General features: G+C 44.7%; 1 protein-coding gene across 1 annotated transcript; it reads left to right on the plus strand.

Annotated features, from left to right (window-relative positions):
* Positions 1-12176: 12176 nt before the first annotated feature.
* Positions 12177-13329, plus strand: LOC138654574 (homeobox protein not2-like). Its single transcript, XM_069743470.1, has 3 exons — positions 12177-12510; positions 12777-12970; positions 13162-13329. The coding sequence occupies exons 1-3, from the start codon at positions 12177-12179 to the stop codon at positions 13327-13329; spliced, it is 696 nt and encodes a 231-aa protein (XP_069599571.1).
* Positions 13330-15974: the final 2645 nt, after the last annotated feature.

The raw sequence follows: 15974 nt of genomic DNA on the forward strand, positions 1-15974 counted from the left end.
TAAAATGTGTTGTCCAGTTTGTCCTGAGTACGCTGATACCCCATATGTGGGGGTAAACCACTGTTTGGGCACACGGCAGGGCTCGGAAGGGATGGCACGCCATTTGGCTTTTTAAATGGAAAATTAGCTCCAATCATTAGCGGACACCATGTCACGTTTGGAGAGCCCCTGTGTGCCTAAACATTGGAGATCCCCCAGAAATGACCCCATTTTGGAAACTAGACCCCCAAAGGAACTAATCTAGATGTGTGGTGAGGACTTTGAACCCCCAAGTGCTTCACAGAAGTTTATAACGCAGAGCCATGAAAATAAAAAAAAAAAATTATTTTCTCAAAAATGTTTTAGCCTGCAATTTTTTATTTTACAAAGGGTAACAGGAGAAATTTGACCCCAAAAGTTGTTGTCCAGTTTCTCCTGAGTACGCTGATACCCCATGTGTGTGGGTAAATCACTGTTTGGGCACATGCCGGGGCTCGGAAGTGAAGTAGTGACATTTTGAAATGCAGACTTTGATGGAATGCTCTGTGGGCGTCACGTTGCGTTTGCAGAGCCCCTGATGTGGCTTAACAGTAGAAACCCCCCACAAGTGACCCCATTTTGGAAACTAGACCCCAAAAGGAACTTATCTACATGTGTGGTGAGCACTTTGAACCCCCAAGTGCTTCATAGAAGTTTATAATGCAGAGCCGTGAAAATAATAAATACGTTTTCTTTCCTCAAAAATAATTATTTAGCCCAGAATTTTTTATTTTCCCAAGGGTTACAGGAGAAATTGGATCCCAAAAGTTGTTGTCCAGTTTCTCCTGAGTACGCTGATACCCCATGTGTGGGGGTAAACCACTGTTTGGGCACACGTCGGGGCTCAGTAGGGAAGTAGTGACTTTTGAAATGCAGACTTTGATGGAATGGTCTGCGGGCGTCACATTGCGTTTGCAGAGCCCCTGGTGTGCCTAAACAGTAGAAACCCCCCACAAGTGACCCCATTTTAGAAACTAGACCCCCCAAGGAACTTATCTAGATATGTGGTGAGCACTTTGAACCCCCAAGTGCTTCACAGACGTTTACAACGCAGAGCCGTGAAAATAAAAAATCATTTTTCTTTCCTCAAAAATGATGTTTTAGCAAGCATTTCTTTATTTTCACAAGGGTAACAGGAGAAATTGGACCCCAGTAATTGTTGCACAGTTTGTCCTGAGTATGCTGGTACCCCATATGTGGGGGTAAACCACTGTTTGGGTGCACGTCGGGGCTCGGAAGTGAGGGAGCACCATTTGACTTTTTGAATACAAGATTGGCTGGAATTAATGGTGGCGCCATGTTGCGTTTGGAGACCCCCTGATGTGCCTAAACAGTGGAAACCCCTCAATTCTAACTCCAACACTAACCCCAACACACCCCTAACCCTTATCCCAACTGTAGCCATAACCCTAATCACAACCCTAACCCCAACACACCCGTAACCCCAACACACCCCTAACCCTAACCACAACCCTAATTCCAACCCAACCCTAACCCTAAGGCTATGTGCCAACGTTGCGGATTCGTATGAGATTTTTCAGCACCATTTTTGAAAAATCCGCGGGTAAAAGGCACTGCATTTTACCTGCGGATTTACCGCGGATTTCCAGTGTTTTTTGTCCGGATTTCACCTGCGGATTCCTATTGAGGAACAGGTGTAAAACGCTGCGGAATCCGCACAAAGAATTGACATGCTGCGGAAAATACAACGCAGCGTTCCCGCGCGGTATTTTCCGCACCATGGGCACAGCGGATTTGGTTTTCCATATGTTTACATGGTACTGTAAACCTGTTGGAACTCTGCTGCGGATCCGCAGCGGCCAATCCGCAGCCAAATCCGCACCGTGTGCACATGGCCTAATTCTAAAGGTATGTGCATACGCTGCGGAAAACGCTGCGGATCCGCAGCAGTTTCCCATGAGTTTACAGTTCAATGTAAACCTATGGGAAACAAAAATCGCTGTGCCCATGCTGCGGAAAAACTGCACGGAAACGCAGCGGTTTACATTCCGCAGCATGTCATTTCTTTCTGCGGATTCCTCAGCGGTTTTACAACTGCTCAAATAGAAAATCGCTGTTGTAAAACCGCATTGAAATGCGCAGAAAAAACATGGTAAATCCGCCATAAATCCGCAGCGGTTTAGCACTGCGGATTTATCAGAATACGTGTGCACATACCGAAACCCTAACCCTACCCCTAAACCTACCCCTACCCCTAACCCTACTTCTTACCCCAACCTTAGTGGAAAAAAAAAAAAAAAAAAATTTTATTGTCCCTACCTATGGGGGTGACAAAGGGGGGGGGGGGGGGGTCATTTACCTTTTTTTTTTTTATTTTGATCACTGAGATATAATCTATCTCAGTGATCAAAATTCACTCTGGAACGAATCTGCCGGCCGGCAGATTCGGCGGGCGCACTGCACATGCGCCCGCCATTTTGGAAGATGGCGGCGCCCAGGAAAGAAGACGGACGGTCCCCGGGAGGCCAGGTAAGTATAAGGGGGGGGAGATCAGGGCACGGGGGGGGCGTCGGAGCACGGGGGTGGTGGACCGGAACACGGGGGGGTGGATTGGAGCACGGAGTGGGGGATCGCTGTGCGGGCGGGTGGATCGGAGCACGGGGGGGGGAAAATCGCTGTGCGGGGGGGGAAATCGCTGTGCGGGGGGGGGATCGGAGTGCGGGGGGGTTTGATTGGAGCACGGGGGGTGTGATTGGAGCACGGGGGGAGCGGGCAGGAGGACGGGGGAGCGGAGCACAGGACCGAGGGGAGCAGACCGCAGATCCAGGGGCTGGGGGGGCGATCGGAGGAGTGGAGTGGGTGCACATTAGTGTGTCCAGCCATGGCCGATGATATTGCAGCATCGGCCATGGCTGGATTGTAATATTTCACCATTTTTTTTAGGTGAAATATTACAAATCGCTCTGATTGGCAGTTTCACTTTCAACAGCCAATCAGAGCGATCGTAGCCACGAGGGGGTGAAGCCACCCCCCCTGGGCTAAACTACCACTCCCCCTGTCCCTGCAGATCGGGTGAAATGGGAGTTAACCCTTTCACCCGATCTGCAGGGACGCGATCTTTCCATGACGCATATGCTGCGTCATGGGTCGGAATGGCACCAACTTTCATGACGCAGCGTATGAGTCAAAGGTCGGGAAGGGGTTAATACCCCGCACTGTACCTGGCACTCGGGAGCAGAGCGTGAGGCTGCATGCATTGCTCCACTCCTGAGAGGCGGCGGCAGTGCCAGGTATTAACATGCGAGACTCGTCCGTGATCCCGGCCTATCACAACCTTCCTGGAGAAGTCTGTGGTTGATTTCCGTACCCGAACAGGAGGTTTTTGGTACAGACCTCAAACTTTACTGTTTGGATTCGCCTATCACTAGTGGCTGTAATTACAAGGCTCTCCAGTGGGTTCAGTATGCTTATATGCGCATCCTGGAGACACTTAATGACTATTGTATATGATCACCCTCACAACAAAATTTGTGAAAAAGCCCATGCAAATTGTGTGAAACTGTTAATGATTTTGTAATGTGCAGAATATTCTATCATTTGACTAAATGTCGTTCCAACAAAATTCCTCAATCCCATAATTTAACAATCCCCAAGCTTGTTAATTTGGTACTCATGTAACGTTCCGCCAAGAGAGACCTTCAATGGAGAACTTCATTGACCTATATGAGATTTAAAAAAAATTATATATACAACGAACATATATAAAATTTTGAATCCTCCGTCCCAGTTTAAAAATAAAGTAAAACCACACTCGATTTCACTGCATCTGTAACAGACCGATACATCAAAATCTAAAAATATGTTACCCATACAATGAAACAAAAAACACAATGCCAAAACTGCAACCGGTCAGTCATTTCACACAAAAAATGTAATATAATTTTCAATTTTCAGTTCGCTACACAAAAAACAAGTCCTCTTACAGCTCCACCGATGGAAAAATTTAAAAAGAGTGATTTCGTAAATGGGCACACAAACCAATTCCCCTTTTCTCCTTAATTACTCAAATTTTTGTACATTGCTCAAATACAAAATAAATTTTACAACTTGGTATCACCGTAATTGCACCGACCCAGACAATCATGTCCTCAAGTCATTTTTAAAGCACAATAAATGGCTTAAATACATAATCCAAAAATGATAGCAGAATTGGATTTTTACACCTTTTCACCATACTTTAATTTTTGGGGGGGTTATTTGGCACAATAAACAGTATTATTGAAAATAAAAAGTTGTGCTGCAAATAACAAGACCACATACCGCTATGTTCATAGAAAAATTAGAAAGTTAGGGAAGAGGTGGAGACAAAAGAAAATTTGCCAAAAGTAAAAAAAAAAAAAATCACAGAAAATCTATATAAATGGAAAAATTAACAAAAAAAAAATTAAAATGGAGACATGACTACAAATCTTTTCATTTCGTTTTAGTAGATTCTGCATTTACAGAAGAACAATTGTGTATATTGTTTTCTTACAAAAACTTTCTAATTTTGGTCCATAAACTTTCTAAAGGCTTTCTAGTCCTCTGCATTATGTGATTAAAGGCCCCGTCACACATAGCGAGATCGCTAGCGAGATCGCTGCTGAGTCACAAGTTTTGTGACGCAACAGCGATCTCAGTAGCGATCTCGCTATGTGTGACACGTACCAGCGATCAGGCCCCTGCTGTGAGATCGCTGGTCGTGTCGGAATGGCCTGGGCCATTTTTTGATCGTTGAGGTCCCGCTGACATCGCTGAATCGGCGTGTGTGACGCCGATTCAGCGATGTCTTAGCTGGTAACCAGGGTAAACATCGGGTAACTAAGCGCAGGGCCGCGCTTAGTAACCCGATGTTTACCCTGGTTACCATCGTTAAAGTAAAAAAAACAAACGCTACATACTTACCTACCGCTGTCTGTCCCCGGCGCTGTGCTTCTCTGGTCTGGCTGTGAGTGCCGGTCAGCCGGAAAGCAGAGCGGTGACGTCACCGCTCTGCTTTCCGGCCGCTGTGCTCACAGCCAGACCAGAGAATCAGAGCGCCGAGGACAGACAGCGGTAGGTAAGTATGTAGCGTTTGTTTTTTTTACTTTAACGATGGTAACCAGGGTAAACATCGGGTTACTAAGCGCGGCCCTGCGCTTAGTTACCCGATGTTTACCCTGGTTACCGGGGACCTCGGGATCGTTGGTCGCTGGAGAGCTGTCTGTGTGACAGCTCTCCAGCGATCAAACAGCGACGCTGCAGCGATCCGGATCGTTGTCGGTATCGCTGCAGCGTCGCTATGTGTGACGGGGCCTTAACCTGTTAGGTCCCAGCAATATGCCTCTCAAGCAGCGCATTAGTTAACCACTCAAAACAGGTCTACAAATAGGCATTGAACCCTTTCATCCTGAAGCTTTGTAAGGCGGAGAGGTACTTTTTCCATTGTGATTTTCTCAATACAACCACAATGGCCCTTTACTGTGGTTTATTTGCACCCACAAATGCTCATTATTACAACCCAGGATTTCCTTGATGCTTATGGTAATATCCGCTCTGCCTGCAGATGGATGGTTCTGTTTCCTGCCTATTACAGTTCATGCATTGGTGGAACTGGGACAACTATCTCAATCAAGACAGAGAGGCCTTGAGGCCATCAGGGACTCCTTAAGGTACCGTTACACTAAACGACTTACCAACGATCACGAGCAGCGATACGACCTGGCCGTGATCGTTGGTAAGTCGTTGTGTGGTCGCTGGGGAGCTGTCACACAGACAGCTCTCTCCAGTGACCAACAATCAGGGGAACAACTTCAGCATCATTGAAACGGTCTTCAACGATGCCGAAGTCCCCGGGTAACCAGGGTAAATATCGGGTTACTAAGCGCAGGGCCGCGCTTAGTAACCCGATATTTACCCTGGTTACCATTGTAAAAGTTAAAAAAAAAAAAAAACCAGTACATACTCACATTCCGATGTCTGTCACATCCCCCGCCGTCAGCTTCCCGCAGTGACTGTGTCAGCGCCGGTCGGCCGTAAAGCAGAGCACAGCGGTGACGCTCGGCTTACGGTCGGCCGGCGATGACAGTCAGTGCGGGAAGGTGACGGCGGGGGAAGTGACAGACACCGGAATGTGAGTATGTAGTGTTTTTTTTTTTTTACATTTACAATGGTAACCAGGGTAAACATCGGGTTACTAAAGGCGGCCCTGCGCTTAGTAACCCGATGTTTACCCTGGTTACTCGGGGACTTCGGCATCGTTGGTCGCTGGAGAGAGCTGTTTGTGTGACAGATCCCCAGTGACCACAGAACGACTTACCAACAATCACGGCCAGGTCGTATCGCTGGTCGTGATCGTTGGTAAATCGCTAAGTGTAACGGTACCTAGACAGTGGCAAGGCGCGGTGATGTCATGTATTAAAAAAGCTGTTTTGTTTGAGACTTTTTGATATTTGGCTTCGACAAAACTGTAGTGATACAGTCATGTGTGAACTGCATGTGCTTTTTACCGGCAATTTTTTTTTCACCTCTAATGCATTTCTATGGGGAAAATCTGCAAATAAACCTCCGAGTACCCACAAGAGAAATTAACATATTGATGTAAAACAGGCACCACAGCTCAGTTTACACAGTGTAAAAAAAGATAAGCAAAGTAGCCATGAGATGTCTATAAATCCCAGGAACTTTGCTGGAATTGTAAGACGCTGCATTTTGTTTTTGCATTGAACATACGCGACTACAAAAAGTCACAAAAAACACATCGTGGCAATTGAACCTTAATCTAGTTTTTTTTAAAGGAATGGGAAAATCATGGAAGGCCTTCAACTTTTTTGCCAAATCCACGTTTCCATTTGGCTCAGAAAAATGAATGAAAAACCGTATCAGTGTTTTACCAAATACTCTGTGATTCCACACTGCTGACAGCTCGTACAGAAAGTATTGGAAAGTGAAGACTTCTGGAGTTCTGACCCTAGGAATCTCCGGAGCATCTTGTGTGGTCTCCGCTGGTTTTGGCTCCTGGGCGTACTCTGGTTCCAGTCTTGTTTGGAGGTTGTTACCTGCTTATGTAAAACTCGGCTCTCAATGGAGGATCCCAGACAACTTTAAGACGCTGTTTGAAGGTGGCACTTGTTGTTTTGGTCTATGGGAAGTTGTCTTGGAGATCATCCTTTGTTTTCTGACTTGTTCTCTTCCTTCCTGGATCCATCTGCTCGCCTGGTCATTTTCCTGGCCTTTTGTGCTTCCTTGCATAGAGTGAAGTTAGTTTTATGACCCACCTGACCTGGACTTTCAGGCCGCCTGTGTCTCTTTGAATGGCTGCTTAGCTTAATAAGAGCAATTAACCATTTTATAATGTCACAAAACGAAGATTACTGTGTTTATTGAGTCACTTCATGGCCTCCACGCTGAGGGAACACCTGCTTTAGGGACCACGTGTCCAGAACTCTGCAGCAATTAGGGAAAGCGATCGTCTTTCCCTCGTAAATTCCACCACAATCTGTTTTCCACAAATGTAATTCAGGTACAGTTTATTACTTAATTCTCATCCAGTGGACCAGACAATGACAGAACCGATTGATACGAATTTAGGAATTTTATTTTAGCGATATTTTATCCATATACTGGTCAGTGGTAAAATCAAACCATCAGTAATGGCCATCAAGGACATTGGTCTCCACTGCCCCGGCAACTAGTTATGTGAACTTGTATCTTCTACTATTATTTTCTTCTATTAGGAATTTTTTGGCAGTCTGCAGTTAAAACTTAAGGCATGAAATATATGGAATAAACATGGTGTGGGCCTAATGCTCTAGTGTGAGTTTGCTGGAGCTGTGAGGGATGAGGCGGTGATGTGGGCTGTCACCCATGGTGTGGAATGGGCAAGCTGGCACTAGAGAAGTAATGGAGGATATAGTAAGTAGAGATAAGCAAATATGTTCAGAAAATGATCGCCAAACATAAATTTGGCACAGATATGGTACATTCGAATTCGTGATCAGTAACATGAGCATTTTTCTTAAACTCTGAAAAAGTCGTTAACATTCGGCTAAAGATAGAATAAAAGCTGGCGTTCAGTAAAATCGCAGTGTGACAGGTTAGAATAGAATAGATAGAATGGATATATACAAATAGAATACTGTGAGGCAGTGGCTGGTGTTACATGTAGAGGTCGCCGTATGTTTCCCCATGGAGCCGTATTGAGGCCATAAGAGGGCACTGCAGTCAAAGGTGCAGCTGTGGTTGCAATGCAGACTAAAGGTACCGTCACACTGAACGATATCGCTAGTGATCCATGACGCTGCAGCGTCCTGGCTAGCGATATTGTTGTGTTTGACAAGCGGCAGCGATCTGGATCCTGCTGTGACATCGTTGGTCGGAGCAGAAAGGCTAGAACTTTATTTCATCGCAGGATCTCCCGCAGACATCGCTGAATCGGCGTGTGTGACGCCGATCCAGCGATGTGTTCACTGGTAACCAGGGTAAACATTGGGTTACTAAGCGCAGGGCCGCGCTTAGTATCCAATGTTTACCCTGCTTACCAGCATAAACGTAAAAAAAAACAAACACTACATACTTACATTCCGGTGTCTGTCCCCGGTGCTGTGCTTCTCTGCACTGTCAGCGCCGGCCGAAAAGCAGAGCACAGCGGTGACGTCACTGCTCTGCTTTCCGGCTGGCGCTCACAGTCAGTGCAGAGAAGCACAGCGTCGGGGGACAGGCACCGGAATGTAAGTATGTAGTGTTTTTTTTTTTTTACGTTTACGCTGGTAACCAGGGTAAACATCGGGTTACTAAGCGCGGCCCTGCGCTTAGTAACCCGATGTTTACCCTGGTTACCAGGGGACTTCGCATAGTTGGTCGCCGGAGAGCTGTCTGTGTGACAGCTGTCCAGCGACCACACAGCGACGCCGCAGCGATCGGGATCGTTGTCTAGATCGCTGCAGCGTCGCTAAATGTGACGGTACCTTTAATTGAGTATAAAGGTACCGTCACACTCAGCGACGCTGCAGCGATATAGACAACGATCCCGATCGCTGCAGCGTCGCTGTTTTGGTCGCTGTAGAGACGTCAAACACCGGCAACAGCTGAACGATGCAGGAGCGATCCAGTGACGTAACGGCGACTCACTTCTCGTTCTCGCTGGTTGTTAGCTCCATGTAAAACATTGCTGGCATCGTTGCTTTTGATGTCAAACATGACGATACACGCCGACCTGATGACCAAATAAAGTTCTGGACTTCTAGCTCCGACCAGCGATGGCACAGCGGGATCCTGATCGCTGATGATGGTGTACAGCTGTGTGGACTCTTGTACATCTTCCACCCTGACGAGGCCGAGTGTAACCGGGCCCTGGTCACAGCCACATGTCACTGGTCCAGACCCCCAGCATAGGAAGGACCCTCTGTGTTCCTAACTACCGGGTGCTACATTTCCCACGTCGTTACCACAGGGTGAAATTCTGCAGCTTTTTAAGTGAAATCCATTAACAAAGTCCACAGAGCTAATGGGGGACAAAGTGCAGCAATTCCCTTTACTAATTGATATAATGCCCCTGTGTTAGAGGAGAGAAGAAGGGCAGGCCCCCAGCAATGCATCCCGTGTGAACAGAGGCCACAGTGTACAGAACCATTTGGGCCCAACTGCACCCTGCAAAAAATATACACGTGCAAAACAAAACATATAAATATATGTAAGGTATTAGTTGATATTCTGGCCATAATATGCGACCTGCGCCAAGGGTCCTTACGTATTGCCAGTCCTACTCTAACATGAGAAACATGAAAATGGTTCTGTACACTGTGGCCTCTGTTCACCCGGGATGCATTTTTAGCACTGGGCCGCCCGCCATAGGGCGTTATTAATAGGCTGGAGCCAGATGCTTGCATTCCTTGTGTGAACACGCCACATACAGAGTATTTTATCTTAGAGCATTGGTGACCACACGGCCAAACCCTTACTGAAGGCTGGCTGTTTCATTAGGTATTGCACCTGTAAGCATCTCTGCCTGGTTTTGGTGTGTTTTCTTGAATTTTTCCTTTTTTGGTGTTTTTTTTAGATTGTCCTCAGTATCGGCCGAGGTGAGAAAGCGGCAGACACCGACCAGGTGAAGAAGGCGGCCCTGATTAATCAGATCTGTTCAATCACACCTCATTGTATGGAGAATAAAATGTAATGCAGTTGAATGGACAGGAAAATGAAGGCGCAAAAATGTAACAAAGATAAAACTAGCAAATTAAACTACTGGTAAACTGTCACCGATATATGTAAAACTGTGTAAAAAATATCTAAAATATAAAAAAAAACACAATAATGGAACCAAATGTAAAACTGTGTAAAAAAAAATATCTAAAATGTAAAAAAACAACAATAATGGAACAAAAAAAAATAGTAAATAACTGTGGGATAAGGTTATGTGCACACGTTCAGGAATGTCTGCAGAATTTTACTGAACAAAACCAGACTTTTTCTGCAGGAAATCCGCTCGAAGTTTTTGTCTCTTTTTTTTGTAGATTTTTCGCATTTTTTTCCCCGGAGCTTAACAATGCAATAATATAGCAGTAAAAACAGGAAAAATCCTCAAAGTTAATGAACATGCTGCGTTTTTTACCGTGATGCGTTTTTTTTTGTGGAAGGAAAAAAAAAACGCAGCATGTGCACAAAAATTGCGGAATGTATTGAAATGATGGGATGCTTATGTAAGCTTTTTTTTTTAGCGTTTTTCCACGAAAAACGGCTGAAAAAACACAAAAAAAACTGAAATTGTGCACATAGCCTAAAAGTCATTGAATGATTTTTTAAGACAGGAGGAAACATAAATGTTATACTGTACAAGTTTATCTATTCTGTTTAAGAATAGTGGAGGATAATTCTAGTTCAACCTGAGAAAATAAAGAGATCAAAAATGTAAAAGAAGAAAAATAAATTTCACAATATAATAATATTTCTTTGATAGAATCCAATTTGTAACGAAAAGATGGAAGTAGATAAAGTGAAATTCAAAATAAAAGTAACTGCATGTAAGTAAAAATCTATCCATCTCCCCTTTATGAACACACAATATAAGAGCTCGGAGCTGGACCCCCGTATTACCCCATGAGAGCCCACCCTGGCAGCAGAGGAGATCATTATGGATCTGTAATGTCCGGTTATTACACATTTCGCGCCTCATCAATGTAGAAAGCGACTGTGTCTCTTGCTAGACTTTTTGGTCCTGGAGATCTCCTGAGATCTGGGGATCTCTCCTTAGTGTAATGTATCATTAGAGGAATTATCAGTAATTACCGGGACCAGCGAGAACTGCGGATATGGAGACATACGGGGGCTCTGCCCTCAGAGGATATCAGGCTGCTATTGATCTGGAAATAATTGTATACAATTTATCTGATGTGATCTGCATGTGATTGGTAAAGACGGTAATAATAATAATAATAATAATAATAATAATAATAATAATAGTATAATAATACATTAGTATTTTAAAGCAATTCTCTAAATTGTGCTCACATCCTATACATTATCTATCCAATCACTATTTATCCATCTATAGGTGAAGACAGATAAGCAGATAAAGAGGAAATGGATAGATCTAGATCATAGATTAATAGATACATATGACATGTAGAGTTAGACACTGATTATTTCCATCTCCTTTTCACATCACTTGATGGCGATTATTCATTGATATCAGATATGTGAGATGCAGAGTTGGATCCATAGATAAGTCGATAATCAGTGAGATATGAGATCCATTAATAATTACCAGCTGAATATGAGCTGTATACATAGATGAGCAGATCCCAGAATCCTGCGCCCGTGGACGGGTGGATCACAGGTCGGTATATAGACACGTGGATATAGAGATAATTATGGAGTCATTACAGGTGTCCTGTTTCCCCTGGATTTTGGGGCCGGCTGGGGGAGGTTGTAGGAGGCTTTGCCCCATGGTCGTTTCCTCTCCTCTCGGGGGCAGTGTGGGGTCTGTGTGCCGAGCCCACTCTTCCACTCTCAGTGCTGATCTCTGCTCTGGGCTATTCACATGCTAATAGTGTATTTACATTTCACAGAGCGCAGCTCTGGATATAAGGGGGCTCAGAGCTCAGGACCCTACATTCTCCAGCAGAGATCACCTGCTCCTGGTTCTTCACCACCTGAGGATACTTTGCCTTCTCCCTGCCATCATGCAGCCTACTCCCATCTTCCCAGGACTTGGCCATCACTTGGCTCAGGCTCCTGCTCTGCCAGCGGCCATTCAGGACCAGGCAACACCCAAGAAAGCCTTTGATATTGATTCCCTACTATCCAGGGAGGACAGACCGGCTCCCCGAGTGATTGTGGAGGAACCTGGATGGCAGATGCCTCCTGCTCCCCATGGCTGCTCCTATGGGGCCATGTCCTACTCTCCAGTGTGGCTCTACCAACCTGCAGCCTTCCCCGGCTATGTTCAGCCCCAGCAGCATTATGGACCACTCAGTGGAGGGTGCAGATGTCCGTACCCCCTGTGCAGCCACAGAGGCGAGTCCACACTCCTCATCTTGTTATATTAATCTTATCTAATAACTCATTTTTGGTGCTAATAATCTTTACATAAAGTTGGTTAGATCAGGAGAGATGTGGATTTTTCTTCAGATTGATTGCTGAGACTTGTATTTCTCACATCAGGATAGTTATCTTGGATCTCACTTGTAGAAGTTGTAGCTCAGTTTGCTCCAGTCCTGGATTCCCGCCTTCCTTCCTTCTTTTTTACCTTTGGTAACATCGCCACCTTCTGTTTCTTCCAGGATATATGTCCTTCACCAAATGTCCCATAGAATCTCTACCCTGCAAGACGGGACCCTCCAAACCGAAGAGAATTAGGACGGTCTTCACTACAGAGCAGCTAGAAAGACTTGAGCAAGACTTCCTAAAGCAGCAGTACATGGTGGGGACAGAACGAGTTGACCTGGCTGCCTCGCTTGGCCTTACGGAAACCCAGGTAAGAACTCGCACATGAACCTTGACTGTTCTCAACTTGAACCCTTTTGGATTTGGCAGTGCATTTAGTTTTAGTTGAGAATTTGTGCTTTGTAAAAAATTTAAAATTTATGGGTCACTGTGCTATAAGTAAGGAGTCTCACAGTTTCTTCAGATCTCAGTTCTCAACAATGTCTTCTCCTTTTTTCACAGGTAAAGGTCTGGTTCCAGAATCGCCGCATAAAATGGAGGAAAGAAAGTTTGGAACAAAAGAAGGCCAAACAGTCCCAGTTTGGAGTGGTTCCGGAAGAGCCACCTGGCTCAGACTCCACAGAAGAGAGGGAGATTGAAGCAGAGGATGAGGTGGATAAGACGCAGTAGATCTCCACCAACTTATTTTTTTTCTTGACAATTAGGGAAGAGTCAGACGGCCATATGACTTAAATTGGGATAGCAGTGCTACATTTGGACTGGCCAGTGGTTCTTCCAACCATGCATTTCTATGCAGCTGTTACATGAGCGTCAGGAGAGCCACCGAGTCTGACTCTTCCCTAAGTCTGGAGGACTCTAAAGACTACTACAGGATGATGAAATCCTTATTTGCCAAAAAATACCATGGACAATGAGACCCAAAGAACTAGTCACTTTAAGCACAAAGGAAATCTTTGTAAAAGCATAAATATAATTGTCCTCCAACCATGAAGACTCCAAGCAAGAGTTGTGTGACTTCTTCATCTCTGTATGTGTGGTAGACCTCTTGGAGCTTGGATAACACATTGGTGTCCTATTTTGTAGACCGTTTGGACATCTCGGAACAATGAAATGGAGGACTTTATGTTCCTTCTACCATCTTCCGTAAATGAAAAGTTATCTTTAAACTTTTCGTTTGCGGTATCATTTTAGGACAAGGGTTTGGTTATTGAACAAAGATCTTCCTGAGCCACTCATTGGCAGGAACTATGGCGCAGTACATATGATTTGTCCCTCATCTTACTGTGGCCGTTTTTAGTAACTATGTTACTGCTATTACCTATTATACTTGCGTTGTCTCAATGCATCATGAACTATTCTTTTTGCAGCAGAGTCTAGTAACCCAGGACCTGGTTTGTGGATTTCTTCACATTTTAGCCTTTAATACTATCAGTACTGGGGTACTTGGCTCTGCCTGTATAATATGAATACCCCTCCCCCACCTTCTGATTGTCTGGAGACTGTGCAGGCCATCCCCTGTCCTATCATACATCTTAGCCCCTATGACGGCTTGTGAAGGACCATTATTATATTTTATATTGGACATTATTTTATTTAAATGACATGTTTTATACTTGTATTTATTCTATGGTTTTAAATAAAGATTTTTTTATGCTATTATTACAAAATTATCTCTGTGGTCAATCTCTTCTTGAAGCGCTTGTTGTCATGTATCTTATTATAAAACTCTTAATCATAAAAACATTAAAGATTAACCGAACATTTTTTTATTTAGTTATAAAGCTGTGTATTAAACTATATTATACACCTCTCACCCCCCCAAAAAAAAAAAATTGGAGAAACTGAAGGTATATTATAGTTGTAGGAACTATCAATAGATATTTTGGGGAGTGAAGGACTCAGTAAACCTGTGCAAATGTGAGATTTGCCTCTAGGGTACATTGGACCTCAGGGTGGTTCTTCCGATAACATGGGCCGCGCTTAGTAACCCGATGTTTACCCTGGTTACCAGCGTAAACGTAAAAAAACCAAACACTACATACTTACATTCTGTGTCTGTCCTCCGGCGCTCTGCTTTCTTCTGCACTGTCAGCGCCGGTCAGCCGGAAAGCACAGCGGTGACGTCACCGCTGTGCTCTGCTTTCCGGCTGGCCGGCGCTCACAGCCAGTGCAGAGAAGCAGAGCGCCGGGGGACAGACACGGACTTTAAGTATGTAGTGTTTTTTTTTTTTTAGGTTTATGCTGGTAACCAGGATAAACATTGGGTTACTAAGTGCGGCCCTGCGCTTAGTAACCCGATGTTTACCCTGGTTACCAGTGAAGACATCGCTGAATCGGTGTCACACACGCCAATTCAGCGATGTCTGCGGGAGGTCCAATGACGAAATAAAGTTCTGGACCTTCTGCGCTGACCAACGATGTCACAGCAGGATCCAGATCGCTGCTGCCTGTCAAACTGAATGATATCGCTAGCCAGGACGCTGCAACGTCACGGATCGCTAGCGATATCGTTCAGTGTGACGGTACCTTTACCCTGCAGCTCTGAAGTGGAAGGTCCACACCAAGGGCTTCATCTACATGTGTATTATCTCCAGTGTCTGAACAGAGCTCTACACTGGGGAGGAGCAGACCCCACAGGAGTCTCTGAGACTTGATCTTCTAGCAGATAAGTAACAGTAGTAGATAGGCCATCTGCACACATTCAGGTTTTTACGCGTTTTTTTCACGTTTTTTCGTGCTAAAAACGCTATAAAAACTCATTAAAACGCATACATTATGCATTCTATCATTTAGAATGCATTCTGCATGTTTTGTGCACATGGATGCGTTTTTTTCCGCGAAAAAAATGCATCGTGGTAAAAAAATGAGCATGTTCATTATTTTTGCGGCTTTTCTGCGTTTTTCCCGCAATTCTATGCATTTGGGAAAAAACGCACCAAAAACGCATCAAAATCGCGGTAAAATCGTGGTAAAAACGCATGCGGATTTCTGGCAGAAATGTCCGGTTTTTTGTCAGGAAAATTTCTGCAAGAAATCCTGACGTGTGCACATACCCTTAGAGATGTGAGTGTGAAGCCCATCATTGTAGGAGCGCTCTGGACGGAACTAGTAGACACCATTTTATTTTTAAGGGCTCATACCCATCAGCATGAATGAAATCATTATGAGGTTGTTCCTGAAAAGTCAGACAAGTGTCATGAAAGTGGCATGCGATTGTCTTGTGAGTCCAATGCAAATTTCCTCTCCTAGCATCTGTCCGACCTCTGAACGACATGCGTATGCAATCCGCAGACAATGTCATTTTAGCATTAGCT

The sequence above is a fragment of the Ranitomeya imitator genome, unplaced genomic scaffold, assembly GCF_032444005.1.
Source record: "Ranitomeya imitator isolate aRanImi1 unplaced genomic scaffold, aRanImi1.pri SCAFFOLD_316, whole genome shotgun sequence".
Classification (NCBI taxonomy): domain Eukaryota; kingdom Metazoa; phylum Chordata; class Amphibia; order Anura; family Dendrobatidae; genus Ranitomeya; species Ranitomeya imitator.